The 17,347-nt window shown below is 52.3% G+C and overlaps 1 protein-coding gene across 7 annotated transcripts in view; it reads left to right on the top strand.

The window, feature by feature from the left end:
• Nucleotides 1-3,582, top strand: part of LOC137000480 (uncharacterized) — a 62,124-nt gene extending 58,542 nt beyond the window's left edge. For 5 of the 7 annotated variants that reach the window (XM_067357071.1, XM_067357074.1, XM_067357076.1 and 2 more), the window contains one exon: nucleotides 57-3,410. In XM_067357071.1, coding sequence (XP_067213172.1) covers nucleotides 607-3,081 — 2,475 coding nt within the window. In that variant the 5' untranslated portion in view covers nucleotides 57-606 and the 3' untranslated portion in view covers nucleotides 3,082-3,410. Of the gene's footprint in view, nucleotides 1-56; nucleotides 3,411-3,487 lie in introns of those variants that run through there. The other 2 variants (XR_010890703.1, XR_010890705.1) reach the window with 2 other exon arrangements.
• The last annotated feature ends 13,765 nt before the right edge of the window (nucleotides 3,583-17,347 follow it).

Below are 17,347 nucleotides of genomic sequence, written 5' to 3'. Positions count from 1 at the left end.
CAAAAAAAAAAAAAAAAAAAGGTTAGGTTAGGTTAGGTTAGGTTAGGTTAGGTTAGGTTCCCTCTCGTTGTGCGCCACCTTGTCGTGGTGAGAGGGCTCACCGGGGGAATACCTGAAAAGGTGTTTCCGCGGTGCTAAGAGCGCACAGTTCCTTCTTAGGAGGGAACGGGGGTCCGGCTACCCCTCAAGGGACTTGTCCCGATTAGCCGGAAGGGGTTGGCGGCCCTGACTTCAATCGCCCGGGTGCCTGGACTCGATAGGTGTGTTTATTTAAAACACACCCCCAGGATAGAGGAGCATTACCTCGAGAAAAAAGCCGGGGCCTGACCAGCCTCGTTAGCACGCCGGTGCTCCGGCATAACGGTCGAGCCCCCATTGCACGAGGGGGGCGATAGCGTCCCATACCGTAACCCCAGTTTGTGGGGCCGGGGGCCGGTGATAGCGTGTGGCGGCGCATCACGGGCTGCGAGGGTGGTAAAACCTCTATAAAAAGACCCGGGTAGACCGAGCTCGTAAGCCCAGGGAGGGCAGTCGGTCTAGGAGAGGAAAAACTCCGATATAAAATCCGGTGAAGGACACACTGTTAACAAACCAAGTTTTTCGTTTATGGGAATGGCAACGAATTTAGGAACTGGTTTACCGTCTCAGGGGATTCGGACCCCCAGAGACCGGCGGGGTGGAGGTCCTGTCCCGGCCTCTGCCTCGTCGTCATCGTACGTCGGGCTAACTGCAGGGTGTTCGCCGAGCCCTGTAGTTAATATGGTGATCGGTTCAGTGCGTGCACTGTACACTTATGCGGACGGATTGGTGCGTCTTCGACCGGAATACCGGGAATTCGTGTCGGATTTATTCTGGACTCTCTGCTTTATCGCAGATAGAGTAAAATGTGGGAAAGGGAATTGCATATGCAACCTAGATAGGGCTTGGGACTATGTAAAGTCAGACTATGTCTTGGTTGGAGAGGGCACGCTCCACATTTCGAGGGATGATTTGGTAAATACTATTACCAGGGCATGGTCCATTATTGAAAAGTGGTTCTTAGGTACGGTTCCTGAAAAGAAGAAGGTTAGTTATACTTACCTGAATATGTGTGTTGTCCTGTTGGTGAGTGACCATCTGCTCGCTGGGGACCTGAAAGAAAGAGAAAGTATTAAAAGGGCAAGGAAGTCCTTAAGGGACAGGGGCATACCTTATGTCTTCAGAAGCCTCGAGTGTATTCCACGAGGGGTGGAGGACCTACTCATCCGGTCTGGGGGGAATAGTGGGGTCTCCCTTGATTATAAGGATGGGAGGAATGGAGATGAGGTTGCCACATCATTTTCAGTGAAGGACTCACCGCCCGGGGACCTCTCTGGTTTGTCTCCACCTGAACCGGATAGGCCAACTGGACGGGAGAATTTGGAGTTCTGGAAGAATCGGGTTGATGCCCTTGAGGAGGAAAATGCGGTACAAAGGGCTCTTAAGGAGTCCCTGGCAAGGAAGCTTATGGAGGCGGACATTGAGATCCGCTCTCTACGGGAAAGATGTCGGAGATTAGAGTCTTCCCCTGTGGGAAATCTCGTCCCTCCGACATTGGGTATGTCAGCAGAGGATTCCTCTGATGGGTACGCTGACTCGGACAAGTCCGACCCATTGTCAGACCCCACGGCTGACATGAAAAAGGAGGATGTTCCACACCATTCCATGAATAGTGGAGAGGATGAGGAAATGAGGATGACCAAGGGGGTCAATTCACTATTGGCCTCAGTGATTGACTCCCTGAAAAGGATGGAGGATCGCATCGTGCGTCTTGAGATGGGCGGACGAGCCGCTCTTTCCTCGACGCGTGATGAAGATACGACAGGAAAAAGGACAGGAAAAAGGACAGATAGGAAGAAGACTAGGATAGGAGTCCCGCAAATCCCCCTCTCCCCCAGGAGGGAGGATGAGGACTTAACGGGACTGGACTCGCTAGGCGGAAGGCCCGACCTCCCTTCTTCGGAGGTAGAACCGCCCACAATGTGGTCCAAGGTGGTGAAGGGAGATGGAAGAAAGAGGGATAAGGGGCCACGAAAGCCTCCTTTGACCCCTTCTACTTCCACCATCAAGGTAAGGGAGAAGCCGGATGTCCAACTTTGTGGCTCATCCAGCGATGAGAAAGTGAGAAGGAACCCGCGTAACCCAGCGGTGGAGATATTCTCTCCCGTGGGTAATTATGCGGAAATTATGAAGCGGGCGAAGGAAAATATCCAACCCATGGATCTGGGTATAGAGTCCCTCACTACGAGGAAGACAAGGAAAGGAGGAACCCTCTTGGAGGTCCACGGAAAGGACTCCAGAGAGAAGGCGGTAGTCCTGGCTCACAGGATCCGCGAGGTTGTAAGGGACCTGCCGGGAGGAGTTAGGGTCTCCAGTCTTTTGGGGAGGAGTAATATCCGACTCATTGGATTGGAGAATCCGATCTCACGAAGGGAGATCGTCGACGCAATTTCCCGTGAGGGGGGCTGCAGTGCGGACGATATAAGGGTTGGGGAGACCCGCACCGTGGGACGATGGGGCCTCACCACGGTCTGGGCCCAATGCCCCGAGGACGTGGCGGATAAGCTGGCGAAGTCGGGGCAATTGAAGATAGGATGGGTCCCAGTAGAAGTCCAGCTCCTTAGGAGGAGGGAAGCCCAGTGCTTCAAGTGCCTGGGTCGAGGCCATTTTCAGCAGTGGTGCCCCTCCAGCGTGGATCGGGCCCGGTGCTGTTACCGCTGTGGCATGGAGGGCCATACAGTGGGGAGATGTGGGGCGAGGCCGCACTGCCCTTTGTGCGCCCTTAGTGGACGTCCTTCGGGCCACAAATCGGGAGGCGTGATGTGTCCCCCAATCCCTCCACGGAGGGACAGTGTATGCGTTAGCGAGGGGAAATGTGCGGCCCCAACGTCCCCGTATTCTGCCCTCAGGAATGAGGATGGAATTGATGGGGTTCTGCCGACATCCAAGGATGGGAAGAAGAGGAGGAAGAGGACTGGCTCCAGCCTGTATCATCCTCCCCTGAAATCTGAGAAGGAGGTGAGTGGGTCTCAGCCTAACCAGGTTGGGCCCACCTCAACTTAGGACCCTCATAAGGCCCGTGAAGATGGTAGCGGGGACAGGAGAGTCCGGACCACAACCGGACCCAAACTAGGGATCAAGATCCTGACACCAGGACCAGCATAGGGGGGAGATCGAGATGGAATGCGCTAGTTCGTAAATACCTTGGTCTCCCCCTGATCACGCCGGCGCATGTGGCTTTCGCGGGGGTGGTTTTAGTCGGTAGGCACCGTTCATTCCTGACTAGTCAGGGTGAGCGGTGAATCCGACACTCCCTCCCGTCAGGCTGAGGGGTAGCAATTCTCAGCCCTTGCACGACGGGAGGAGTCTTTTGAAGATTTCCACCCTCGAGGGGGCCTGACGGGTGACCGTCAGGTCCTCGAAACAACAAAAAAAAAAAAAAAGGTTAGGTTAGGTTAGGTTAGGTTAGGTTCCTTGGCGACGGTGTGCCACCTTGACGTGGTGCCAGGGCTCCCCGCTATCCATTCGTGGAGATGCGGGATCTAAGAGCACACCCGAAGAAGTCTAACTTCGTTAAAAAAACTTGGGGCGCCATACCCAAAAAAGGCTCTGAGGCTTGCACTTCACCTTATGACCTAAAATTTGGCCAGAGAAGTTCAACTCTGGAAAAAAACTGAGGGGGAAAACCTCAAAATGGGTCTCTGTAGACTGTCTCCCTTCCTTTCCTTTTCCACCTCCCGTCTTATCCTCTCCTCTTTCTCCTCCGCCAGTTTGCATGCCCTAAAAAGCCGAGGAAGGAAAAACCTCGTTAAACAACCGGGGGTTTGAGATACCTCCTGATGAAAAGTCTCAAATGGAAATAACCAGCTGGCCGGGATCCAGGCTAAACAAAGATCGTCCCGAGGAAGGAAAACCTCGTTAAAAAATCGGGGGTTTGAGAATACCTCCTGATGAAAAGTCTCAAATGGAAATAACCAGCTGGCCGGGATCCAGGCTAAACAAAGATCGTCCCGAGGAAGGAAAACCTCGTTAAAAATCGGGGGTTTGGGAATACCTCCTGATGAAAAGTCTCAAATGGAAATAACCAGCTGGCCGGGATCCAGGCTAAACAAAGATCGCCCCGAGGAAGGAAAATCTCGTTAAAAAACCGGGGGTTTGAGAATACCTCCTGATGAAAAGTCTCAAATGGTAATAACCAGCTGGCCGGGACCCAGGCTAAACAAAGATCGTCCCGAGGAAGGAAAACCTCGTTAAAAAACCGGGGGTTTGAGAATACCTCCTGATGAAAAGTCTCAAATGGTAATAACCAGCTGGCCGGGATCCAGGCTAAACAAAGATCGTCCCGAGGAAGGAAAACCTCGTTAAAAAACCGGGGGTTTGAGAATACCTCCTGATGAAAAGTCTCAAATGGTAATAACCAGCTGGCCGGGATCCAGGCTAAACAAAGATCGTCCCGAGGAAGGAAAACCTCGTTAAAAAACCGGGGGTTTGAGAATACCTCCTGATGAAAAGTCTCAAATGGAAATAACCAGCTGGCCGGGATCCAGGCTAAACAAAGATCGCCCCGAGGAAGAAAAACCTCGTTAAAAAACCGGGGGTTTGAGAATACCTCCTGATGAAAAGTCTCAAATGGAAATAACCAGCTGGCCGGGATCCAGGCTAAACAAAGATCGTCCCGAGGAAGGAAAACCTCGTTAAAAAATCGGGGGTTTGAGAAGACCTCCTGATGAAAAGTCTCAAATGGAAATAACCAGCTGGCCGGGATCCAGGCTAAACAAAGATCGTCCTGAGGAAGGAAAACCTCGTTAAACAACCGGGGGTATGAGAACACCTCCTGATGAAAAGTCTCAAATGGAAATAACCAGCTGGCCGGGATCCAGGCTAAACAAAGATCGTCCTGAGGAAGGAAAACCTCGTTAAACAACCGGGGGTATGAGAACACCTCCTGATGAAAAGTCTCAAATGGAAATAACCAGCTGGTCGGGATCCAGGCTAAACAAAGATCGTCCTGAGGAAGGAAAACCTCGTTAAACAACCGGGGGTATGAGAACACCTCCTGATGAAAAGTCTCAAATGGAAATAACCAGCTGGCCGGGATCCAGGCTAAACAAAGATCGTCCCGAGGAAGGAAAACCTCATTAAACAACCGGGGGTATGAGAACACCTCCTGATGAAAAGTCTCAAATGGAAATACCCAGCTGGCCGGGACCCAGGCTAAACAAAGATCGCCCCGAGGATGGATAGCCTCGTTAAACAACCGGGGGTATGAGAACACCTCCTGATGAAAAGTCTCAATGGAAATACCCAGCTGGCCGGGACCCAGGCTTAACAAAGATCGCCCCGAGGTAGGATCGCCTCGTTAATCAACCGGGGGTTTGAGGATACCTCCTGATGAAAAACCTCAAAAATGGGAAAAACCAGCTGGCCGGGATCCAGGCTTAACAAAGATCGTCTGGGAGGTGAGGGCGGCTCCCCTAACAAGTTGCTTCTGGGAATGGACGACCCGGTACATGTAGCGAAGGTAGCTACCAAGCCAATGGCGCCCGACGACTCGGAGTAACGACCCGGTGAAGGGTTAAATAAACGTCCAGGAGAAGGATACTCCTTGAATAAACCTGGGATTCCTAAAGGGTGGTGCCCATGATTGAAATTACCCCCTTGTGATGGGGCGACCTTCGGGACGCCGTTTCAGAGTTGTAGGTTGACGTTAAACCTTCGTGATGGGCCTTCGGGCACACCACTCTCCTTCTCGTTGTGCGCCACCTTGTCGTGGTGAGAAGGCTCACCGTGGAGTGGCTCGCAAGAGTCATTCTGCGGTGCCAAGAGCGCACAGTTCCTCCTATGGGAGGAACAAGGAGCCCGGCGACTCCTTAGGGATGAAGTTCGTGTCTCGGCACGAATGGAATCCCAATCGCCGGTAGGGGTTGGCGGCCCCGACTACAATCGCCCGGTGGCACGGCACCGTTAGGGGGAGGACTACTCCCTGTCCGTGACGACGCGGGTGCTCCCGCAGGCGCGTCTCTGTTTCCCGGAGGGGGGCAGGGGCGCATGCCAAGAGGAGAAAACCTCTATAAAAAACATTGCGGGTGCTCCCGCGGGCGCCTCCCTGTGGTCTGGGTGTTCCTGGCCCACAGGTTGAGTGCATGCCAACCTGAGCCGGTGGCTCGGTTCCCTAATGGGGCCCGGGTCACCGGCTTCGGTGGGAGGGATGTGGGTGCCTGGCTGGTGATCAGTCCAGGTGTCCCACAAATGTGAGGACCGGGAATTATTTCTTGGTTACCTGTGGAGGGACGGTCCAGTGTATCTGAAATATCAGAGACATTGGATCGGGTTGCCTATAGTCTTAGTAAGACTAAGGTGATGGTGATGGTCCGGGGCGGATCCTCCGGGGAACTTCCCCGGGTTTCTGGTCCGGTCCAGCAACTGGGGCCATCTGACGCGTTGTCGGATTGGGCCTGGTCGCGTTATACATCGGGCAGGTCGGGCTCGCTAGCCTTGGCCGGCAACCGACCTAGGAGAAGGAAAACTCCGATCACAAACCCGCAGAAGAAAACTGTGTCAACAAATAACTCTTTATGAACGGAATGGAAAACAAAAATGAATACTTACCATCACAGGGGAACTCGGAAACCCCAGTGGTCGGCGCATACGAGGGTATCGTCCCTGCCCTCGATGCGTCGTCATCATGTGTAGGGCTAGCTGGGTTGTCGGAGATGAGCGACTCAGTAAAACCAACGATCATCTCAAACACCGGGATAGAACTTCTGGTAAAACAGATGCGAAAGAGGGTTAAAGACATAGGCGCATGCCCTAATCCGGATCCTGTACAAGACGAAATGCAAAGATCTGATACTGAAGAAGGGTTCCTGCCAAGCTCATTAGTAGAGGTCACAATGACTCCTGACCCAGAGGCAGGAACTGCGGCTGGAAAGAAGAAGACAGTTAGTGTAGACGCGAATATCATGGAATACATGGATCTTACGGGATTTTCTGAGGATGAAAGTCTGGCCTCTTCAACAAAAACGGTATCGAGTAGAGGAACTAAGCGTCCAAAGAAAACAAACGCTAAGAAGAGGAAATTCAGAAACGAGGTAGAAAAGTCCTCCTCCGAAGAAGAAGAAGGAAACAAGGACATGGGATTAACTTACAAGCAGAGATTAGAGGCCGATACAATATTAAAGGATATAGGGGAAAGACCTGCGGCGGAAATAGGTGCCTACGCGAAGGAGTGGTTACGCCAAGTGGAGGATGCCAGAGCCAAATCGAAAAATATCAAAGGCACATTGAATAAAAATATCAAGGTACATACGCATGCAGCATTGGAGGCGGTGGACATCCTCTCCAAAAGGGCTTCTATGGTGGGGGATACGGATTTCCTACAGGGGAAAATAGAAAAACTAGAAAGAGAAATGACTAAAATCAAGAATGAAAATGAAATGTTAAAAATAAGACTGGAGAAGATGACAACCTCTGTACAAAGGGAGGATACACCATCTCCCACACCAACTGAGAACCCAACCCCATCCTGCGCTGATGAGGTTGATTTCCCGGCATTGGAAGGCATTATTATTCCACCAGCTATCAGACCTCCAATACTGGGTGTATCAAAGGTGATAGATGAAGGAAGAATACTTAGGAACAGAACAACTAAGAGTAGACCTAGGGAAAAACATATAGACGAGGTCAGATACCAACCAGAAATAGACATGGAGACGGAAATGGATATGGATATGAATGTCATAGGGGAAAGTGCCCGCGCTGTAACAGTGACGGAAAATAAAAGACAAGACCATACCAGTGAAATTCTACTGGCAATTAATGGCTTAACGGAAGTGGTGAAGAACCTGGTTCACTTACACACAAGAGAACCAGCAGCAATAAACCTAGAACAAAGAAGAAAAGAGGAAATAATAAGTAAAAATAGACTTACCTCGAAGAAGACACCTAAGGCTGCGACCTCTACTGCTCCGACGGCTGCTCCGGGACCCTCAAGGCTGACTGCGGCTCCAGCTGCTTCATCTATGGGGACTGCTACCACTGCTACACCTGGAAAAAAGAAGAAAATTAAAATAAGTGAAATAGAAGATAAAGCGAACCAACAAACAGAACCACTGTGGACTGAGGTACTTGGTAAAAAAGCTAAAAAGAAAGCAAAAGGGAAAGAAAACTTGAAGATGCCCAACATAACTGGGAATCCAATAAAAATGAAAAAGAAGGAAGAAGTAAGGAATAATCTACTTAAAAATAAAAAGAAGAGGCTGTCTCGTTCAGCTGCTGTGTCCATTACCTGTCTAGGAGAAGACAAGTACACTGAGACGCTGCAGAAAGCACAAGCAGCCATTAATCTTGATGATGTAGGAATAGAAAACCCGAAAATAAGACCCTCAGTCACGGGAGGAATTATAATACAAATTCCGGGTGAGAAAGCGAGTGAAAAAGCAGACATACTAGCTACAAGACTGCGTAAAACGTTTGAAGGAGAGGAAGTTAGAATAGGACGTCCAACGCAAAAGATGGATCTTCGAATTTCGGAACTCGACGATGCAACAACCCCAGAAATGGTGGTTAATGCAATCGCGACGAAAGGAGAATGCCACCCAGATGACATATATCATGGCCCCATCAGAAGATATAAAGGGGGTATGGGTGCAATATGGGTGCAAGCTCCAGCACTGGCTGCACTGAAAGTTGCGGAAGGGGCGAGATTAAGAATTGGCTGGACAATGGCACGGATAGCAGTACTACCGAAAAGGCCTGTACAGTGCTATAGATGCTTGGCTAGAGGACATACTAGCAACAGATGTCCTCCAGCTAATGTGGACCGATCTACGCACTGCTATAATTGTGGAGATCCGGACCACAAGATAGGTACATGCACAAAAAAAGCATGTTGCCCGATTTGCAAAGCAAAGGGTATGAAAGATAATCATAGAGCGGGCAGCCCTGAATGCCCTCCTTGCTCTCCTATAAAAGGTAGGTCGCGTGGCACCCCCACACTGGCCTTAACAACGAGAACGGAGACAAATATGGAGATAGAGGACATTTGTACGCAATAATGGCCCTATCAATCATATTAGCAAATGTCAATCACTCTAGTGGGGCTCAGGATCTACTCGTTCAATACATGGCCGAGTGGAGAACGAGCCTCGCTATTGTGACGGAGCCCTATTATGTACCGGAGAATTCCAAATGGTGGGGCTCAATAGGAAACCCTCCCAGGGTGGCTATCACTTGGGGGGGTGGTGACGTAGGGGATAATCTCCCTTGCAACTTGATCGAAAGAACAAACAACTGGATAGCGATAGACTGGGGTGGTTATCTAGTTGTGGGATGCTATTGCCCGCCGAGGAAAAAAGTGAACTTCAGGGGTTTTCTTAGCTCGGTAAGCATGATAATAGATCCCAATATGAGAAGACCAATATTAATGTTAGGTGATTTTAACGCCAGATCCCTACAATGGGATAGTAAGAGCACAACTAGAGGAGAAATGCTGGCAGACTGGGCTGCTGGTAGAGGCCTTACGCTACTTAACAAAGATAAGACGCCCACATGCGTTAGAACACAAGGTCGATCAACGGTGGATTTGGTATGGGCAAACCCAGCAATGCTCAGAAAAATACAAAATTGCTACGTGGATCAGGAAAACCCTACCGCCTCAGATCACTTGTATGTGAGAACAGTTTTGGGTGCCTCTCTGGATCGCGTGAGGGATAGGTTAAAAGAATCCAAACTCCGATTTCCCAAATGGAACGGTAAGAAGCTAAACAACGATAGGTTAACGGCTGCAATTATGATCAAACTGTGGAGCAATAGAGAACATCCGGATAAAGACGCAACGGAACAGGCTGACTGGCTGGACAACGCACTGAGCGAAGCCTCTGACGTAGCTATGCCGAGAATCCGCAAGATCAGACAGAGGAATACATATTGGTGGAATGAAGAAACAGCAGCAGCACGAGAAGAATGCAAGGAAATAAGAAGGATACTCACAAGAACGAGGAAAAGAAAAGGAAAATCAGACAATGAAAGAATCTCTGTTGAAAGGAAATACACAGAAGTACAAAGAAAACTGCGTTTGGTCATAAGAAAGGCCAAGAACGATGCATGGTGCAAACTAACGGAAACGATTGACCGGGATCCCTGGGGACGACCGTTCCGCATAGTAACCAAGAAAATGAAGCCGCAGACCATACCGATAGCTGCCGCACTTCCGTCGAACACGGTGGAGAGAATACTTGAAGTACTTTTCCCGCCTGGCGATGGATGTCGGGAATCTCAAAGAGAACGGTTCACCTGGCAGCCGGAGTGGGACGTTCAGGAATCAGAGGTGAAGCTTGCCCTAAAAAAGATACAAGGGAACAAAGCTCCTGGTCCAGGAGGTATACTTGGATCAGTACTACTCGGTACATCTAAAAACTTGCTCTCCGCCTGGACGAGATGTTGCAATTCGTGCCTAAAAGAAGGCAAATTCCCGAAAAGCTGGAAGATCGCGAACTTGGTTCTTCTTCGGAAAAAAGAAGGCCGAATGGATGACCCGACCTGCTACAGACCTATCTGCCTCCTAGATGAATCTGGAAAAGTCTTGGAGAGATTAATAGTCGGTCGAATCAATACTTACCTTCGGGACACAGATGGATTATCCGATGAACAATACGGATTCAGAGAAGGCAGATCAACGATAGATGCCATCCTTCGTCTACGGGCATTTGTACAGGAACAGAGAGAGCAAGGACGAGTGGTGCTGGCAGTGGGGTTGGATATCGCCAACGCATTCAACTCACTGCCATGGAGCGTCATTCTTCGGGCAATGAGAAGGAAGAGATTTCCCGTTTACCTGTTGGAAATAATCAAAGACTACCTGAGCAACAGATGGCTGGTATACATAAACCAACATGGTGAAACTGCCAAGAAGAAAGTCAATCGGGGGGTTCCTCAAGGGTCAGCTCTGGGTCCTACCCTATGGAACATAGGGTATGACAAGGTACTGGAATCTGCCGACAAGCTGGAAATGTGCACGGTATTGTGTTACGCGGACGATACGGTATTACTTACCTCTGGACACACCATCCGAGAAGCGGCGTGTAGGGCGGAACTCGCGGTAGCCTCACTGGTCCTGGAAATTGAGAAAATAGGATTAAGAGTAGCTCCTGCAAAAACCGAAGCAATGGCCTTTCCAACTAGCGCTACAAAAAATCAAGCAGTCTTCATACTGGTAAAGGGCGAATTAGTAAAAATCAAACACACCATGCGATATCTGGGTGTCACACTAGACGGGGATTGGAAGTTCGCGCCACATTTCGCGACTGCCATTCCCAAAGCTGAAAAAATGTTCTCTGCTCTCTCCGGCATAATGCCAAATCTGAAGGGTCCAAAGGAGCAAATAAGAAGGCTGTACGCTAACGTGATCCATTCCGTTCTGCTATACGGTGCTCCGGTGTGGGCAGCAGACTTAACCGGAAACGCTGCAACAAAAATGGAAATATTCAAATTACAAAGAAAAATTTCTTTGAGATTGTGCTGCGGGTATCGCACAATATCATTCGTGGCGGCAATGATCCTGGCGCGTCAAATACCGCTGGATCTGATTGCACTCGCTCTACGTCGAGTGTACATACAGTCGAAAAACTTGGACCGAGAGGGTGCACCACTGGAACACGCGGCCAAAGTCAGACTATGTATCCAGGCTAAGCGAGAAGCCTTAGAGGAATGGAGAAACAGGGTAAGGAACAAATATCGCACCTCAGGCCTGAGAACAACCCAGGCCATCCTTCCCTGTTTCAAAGAATGGTACGAGAGAGCTGAAGGATACATCAACTTCCACAGCACACAAGTGATCTCTGGACATGGCTGTTTCCAGGATTACTTATACAAGAGGAAAAGAGCCACATCCTCAAGCTGCGAACATTGCGGAGGAGGACCGGACACGGCCCAGCACACCCTGGAGTCCTGCTCGGCCTGGGACGAGGAGAGGGCGGAACTGCGGGGTGTGCTGAATAGAAGAACCGGCCTCGATCTGCCATCAATTATAGCTGCGATCCTCAGTGATAAAGTAAAATGGAAAGCCTTCATTGCCTTCTGTGGAAGGGTAATGAGGGCTAAGGAGGAGGCAGAAAGAGAGAGGGAGAGAAGAGATCAAGGGATGGACATAGATCTTCCCTAAACTCACTCATTCCCATCTCTCCACATTGGTATATCAAACTCCTACACTGTATTCAAGGTACTTGAAACAGTATACGTTAGGAGGTTGGTAAGAGAAATCTTACATGAGATACGGTGTCTCAATCTATATTACAGAAAGAGAGACCAAACTGGGAACAACCCAGAAGGAAAGCCCGACTAAGAACGATCTCGGAAGAGAATAGCTGTGGGGTTGGGGTGACGTCATACCCTCTGGGTCTTCCGCTCTAACCCCTACTTAACAGCAGGGCCTGTTTCCAACAAGGAGGGTTTTTAGCGGGTAGGTCCTCGCGGTGTCCTGACTTTTGGTTAGGACGAGAGCCGCGAGGGAATCCCGCACTCCCCCGCAGTACGGGCTGCGGGGAGTCTTTCGAAGATTTTCCCTCCTTGCGAAAAAAAAAAAAAAAAAAAAAAAAAGGTTAGGTTAGGTTAGGTTAGGTTAGGTTAGGTTAGGTTCCCTCTCGTCGTGCGCCACCTTGTCGTGGTGAGAGGGCTCACCGGGGGAATACCTGAAAGGGTGTTCCCGCGGTGCCAAGAGCGCACAGTTCCCTCGCTGGAGGGAACAAGAGGAGCCCAGCGACTCCTTAGGGACTTGTCCCAATCGCTGGTAGGAGACGGGGACTCTGACTTCAAACCCCCGGTGGCATGGCACCGTTAGGGGGAGATTTCTATCTCCCCTCCATGCACGGGCGGCCAGGCTCGTTAGCCCAGTGGGGCGGCTGGCCAGGGGGGTGCTCCCCCCGTGGTGGAGGCCTGTCTTGGCCGGGGCTGCTGCTCCGGCGGGACGGGTCTTTGGTGGGGTCACTTCGGTGGCCCTGTCTAAAGGGGTGGATGTGGGTGCTGGTTCCCTCTGTGTCTCGGGCGGATGTCCTTTTCAGGACATGCCGTCTGGCATAGAGGGAAAGCGGTGTCCCACAAGGGTGGCTCCCCCTCTCCGCTCAAACGGCTCGGGGACGTGGTCCCTGAGTACGCGGGCGTGAAGGGGAGCGACAGAGGGAGGACACCCTGGCATTATTGCTGGGGTGGTAGACCGTAACCCCAATTTATTGGGGCCGGGGGCCGGTGCTTGCACTGAGCTTGCACGGGCCGCGAGGGAGACAAAACCTCTATAAAAAGATCCGGGCAGGACGGGCTCGTCAGTCTTGGTCGACAACCGTCCTAGTGGAAGGAAAACCACGATAAATAACCCGAAGAAGACAACTTCGTTAAAAAATTACAATTTATGGATCTTCATGGAAGAAGAGAGATTGGAGACTGCCGATGGGCTTCGGATCCCGGAGGCCGGCGTATCTGGGGGTATTGTCCCTGCTCCCAGTACGTCGTCATCATACGAAGGGCCAGCCGTCTCGTGCTCCGCGGGCGAGAAGGTGGAAAATACTACCGCGATGATAAGGATGAGGAGAATCCTCAAGGCGGTTAGTGATGCCGCTACGGGGATAGCCACCTCCCATTTTCTATTCAAAGAGAGTGAGGCAGAGGCGAATAGGCTCAAGAAGAGTTTCTATTCGCTCTGGGCCTTTCTGGCCTATCATGATGAGGATGAACAAGGGTACGAAACGGCGAAACCACACCTTGTGAAATACAAGGTTTGGGATGAATCGTTCCCCGCTGGAGTATCCCCGGAAACATTGTCGAGTGCCCTTACCAAAGCATTCGACTTTATCCGAGAGTGGGATAAGAGGGAGGCCTATGAGGGAATCTTGCGGGCGGCAGCCTGGTCATACCGCAAACTCGGTATAAAAACCGAAGATGTCCCTGAGGTTTTTGCGGCGGAACTTTTTGTATCCGTCGCTGAATTGTTGGGAGATGATCTTCCCCCAACCATGCAGGAGGACAGCCGAGCTACAAAGAGGCTCGAGCAACTCGGTATCCCATGGATACCGGGTACCGCCGAATTCTGGAGGAGTGGGAATGAGGATGAAACTCTCAATCCCACGGGATTGAAAGGGGGAGGAAAGCCGCTCGCGTTCCGGGGAAACCGGGAAAAGATGGACAAGCAGGAAGAGGAGGGAAGGGGGAGGAGAAAAAGGTACAAGCCTTGTACCTACCCATCATCATCCTCGGAGGAGGAGGATGAGGGGACGGCTGAGAGGGAGGGGGCCGAGACCCCCATCTCCCTGTCCACGGATGAGATGGAGGAGGGGGAACCCGTGAGGGCTTCTACCCCCCCTCCAGCTACGCCCGGGACGGAAGACCCCGTCTCCCTGTCTCTGGGAGGGAAGGAGAGTGGGGAGCCCAATGGGGCTACTACCCTCCCTCCGACCACGTCCAGGACGGAAGACCCTCAACCGGGTCCATCCACACAGGTGGAGGGTTTACCCCCACCTACTGTGGATTTCGAGGACTGCCTCATCACCTCAGGAGAGGATGAGGGAATGGAGGATGGGACCACGGCCCCCCCATCAACCTCGACGGGAATACCCAGTTGGGTCCCTGCCGGGGAAAGGACGGACCCGTCAAAGAGATTCGCGTCGGCCCGAAGGGCACAAGGGAGACCGAGGAAAGATGGGACAGGCCCATTCATTGACTCGGAAACAGAGGAGTTAGAAATGGTGGTTCGGGGAGAGACGGCCTCCGAAGAAGAGGAGATAGAAGTGGTGCCTCCGTCGCTGACTGGTCCGCAAAAGCGGGAGGCAGCGCGGAGTATCCAAAAGATGGAGAGGGGCTCTACGGAGGAACTTTATAAAAGTTTCGACCGGAAGCTCCTCACCATCGAGCAGATCAGGCAATGTTCAAGGAACATAAGAGGCCAACAAAGCGGACGAATTAAAATGAACGTATTCGTCCTGAGGGAAGTGCTCAAGACCCTGACGAGCAGGGCAGCCCACGGCGGAGACCCAGGTTTCTGGAAGGCCAGATACCTTGCCGAAAAGAGGAGCAACGCGACCCTCAAGGCCCAAGTCCGTCAGATCGACACGCAGATGAAACTGCAGAGAGTCGATCTGGCGGAAATGAGAGAAAGAGAGAGAGAGAGGGAGAGAGAAGGAAGGCGTCAGCCATGCGAGCCGATGCCCTCTCCCACAAGGGGGGTTTCTCCCCTTCCCCGTCCAAGCACGGACGGGGTTGAGGAGATATCTCCAGCCCAGGAAGGAGGAAGAGATGAGGGAATGGAGTGTGACTCTGTCCCACAGATCCCCATTGAGATTTCTCTCAAGGGGATAATGGAGGCACTCCAGACCCTCACCAGCAGGATGGAGAAACTGGAGAGCGGAATAAGCGAGGCTCGCCTCCCCCCTTCTGCTTCCCATGTTGTCCCTACTGCGCCTGGCAGGGGGGCGAAGGGGCAGCGGAAGAAGAAGAGGACCACAAAGGCCCCCTTAAAGAAGGACGCCTCTGGCTCCAAGAAGGCGAAAAGAGCCGAAGGTGGCAGAGGGGCGGGAGAAATTCCCCCCCTCCTTCCGAGGATCCCCCACCAGGGGCAGGAAATGCGGCAGGACCGTTAGCGGAGGGGGAATCAACGGGCGTAGACCCACGTAATCCCCCCACAGAAACGTGGGCCACGGTGGCGGGAAAGCGTGGCAGAAGGGCTAATACTGCCCCACAGGCTGCCCCCCCAGCACCTTCAGCAATCCCTGCCTCCCAGAAGAAGGAGGAGAGGAAGAAGATGGATCGCAAAACTGCGATAAAGAAGGCGAAGAAGAGGCTGCCGCGTTCCGCCGCTATCCTCATCTCCGTGAAGGAGCCAGATACTCTTTCCGGAGTAATTAGGAAGGCGCAGGAGAGCATCTCCCTCGAACAACTGGGGATCACCCAATTACGGATGAAATCCAGCTTCGGGGGGGGGCTCTTCTGGAAATCCCAGGAAAGGGGGAGGATGCCGAGGCTAAAGCCTCATACTTAGCCTCTGAGATCCGCATCGCTGTTGGTGATACCGATAGCATTGCGATCAGGAGGCCGTCGCGCCGACTCGATCTACGGCTAACCGGGATCATGGAGTCGGTCACCCCGGAAGAAATCCGGGAGGCCCTGGCGGAGGTGGGGGAATGTTCCCCAAAAGAGTTTAAGTTGGGACCCTGGAACCCCTTGATAAGGGGCAAAAGGTCAATCTGGGCCCAGGGTCCAGATAGAGCCGTGGTTAAAGCGGCAGAGGCGGGTAGGATTAAAGCGGGCTGGACCGCCTTCCAGGTGGTTTTGCTGAAAAGTAGGCCAGCCCGCTGCTACCGATGCCATGCCCGTGGCCACATGCGGCAGAGCTGTCCGTCCAATGAGGATAGGACGGACTGCTGCATGAACTGCGGGGAGAAGGAACACAAGATGGCGCAGTGCAAGGTCCCTGCGCACTGCCCAATCTGTGCTAAAAGGGGTAAGGTGGCAAACCATAGGGCGGGAGCGGAGCTCTGTCCTCCAGTTCCCCCCCGCTGGAAGCCACCTAAAAAACTTACTAGGGAGGAAAGGGGAGTTGTACCTGGAGGTAGAGGGGAGCCCAATCACGGGCCCACCCCCCTGCTGAAAGGACAACTCCCCCCTTGGAGAGGGATCCAGAGCCTACACCGTCTGTCCCAGTTAGGGGCAGCGTTGAGGCGGAAAAGCCTCAGACAGTCCCAATGGAGGTTGAGCCACGCGGCCCAACTCCGGGACAAAAGAGAGCAAGAGTAACAGAGGGGGAGGAGGGAGAGGAAAGACCTGCACCAAGCACCCCCACCCGCCCTACCAAGGTGAAGGTAGTGGAGAAGCGGGTAGAAGAGAGGCCCCCCACGGAGTAATAACCTATATAGGGTTAAACTCTGTGAGGAGGGTCAGAGGGGGAGAGGGGGGAAGGAAGATTGGGCCCCTCTTGGGCACCTGTCCCTTCCCCCTCAGCCCCCAAGAAGAAGACAATCGAAAGACGGAGGAGAGCAACCTCCTACCCCCCCTCCCCAAAGGGGGGGAGAATTGCGGAGCCAAACAACGGCATGCCAGGGAGAGTCTGGAAGGATGCCACTGGCGATACCCAGCCCTCTCCCACTTAATGGCAGGAGACGATAAGCGTTTAATGGGGGTGGGGTTTTAGTGGGTAGGCACCACCGCAGCAAAGTTCCGCTGGGTGGTGAATCCCACACTCCCCTTCCGCAGTGCGGTCATTAGGACTGCACATTGCACGCGGAGGGGGGTCTTTAGAAGATTTCCCCACCCCCAGGGGCTCCGACTTGTCGGGCCCCAAACCAATAAAAAA

Source organism: Linepithema humile, chromosome 6 (assembly GCF_040581485.1).
Source record: "Linepithema humile isolate Giens D197 chromosome 6, Lhum_UNIL_v1.0, whole genome shotgun sequence".
NCBI lineage: Eukaryota > Metazoa > Arthropoda > Insecta > Hymenoptera > Formicidae > Linepithema > Linepithema humile.
Note: the sequence above shows the minus strand (reverse complement) of the source record. Positions and strands in the feature narration are given on the sequence as shown.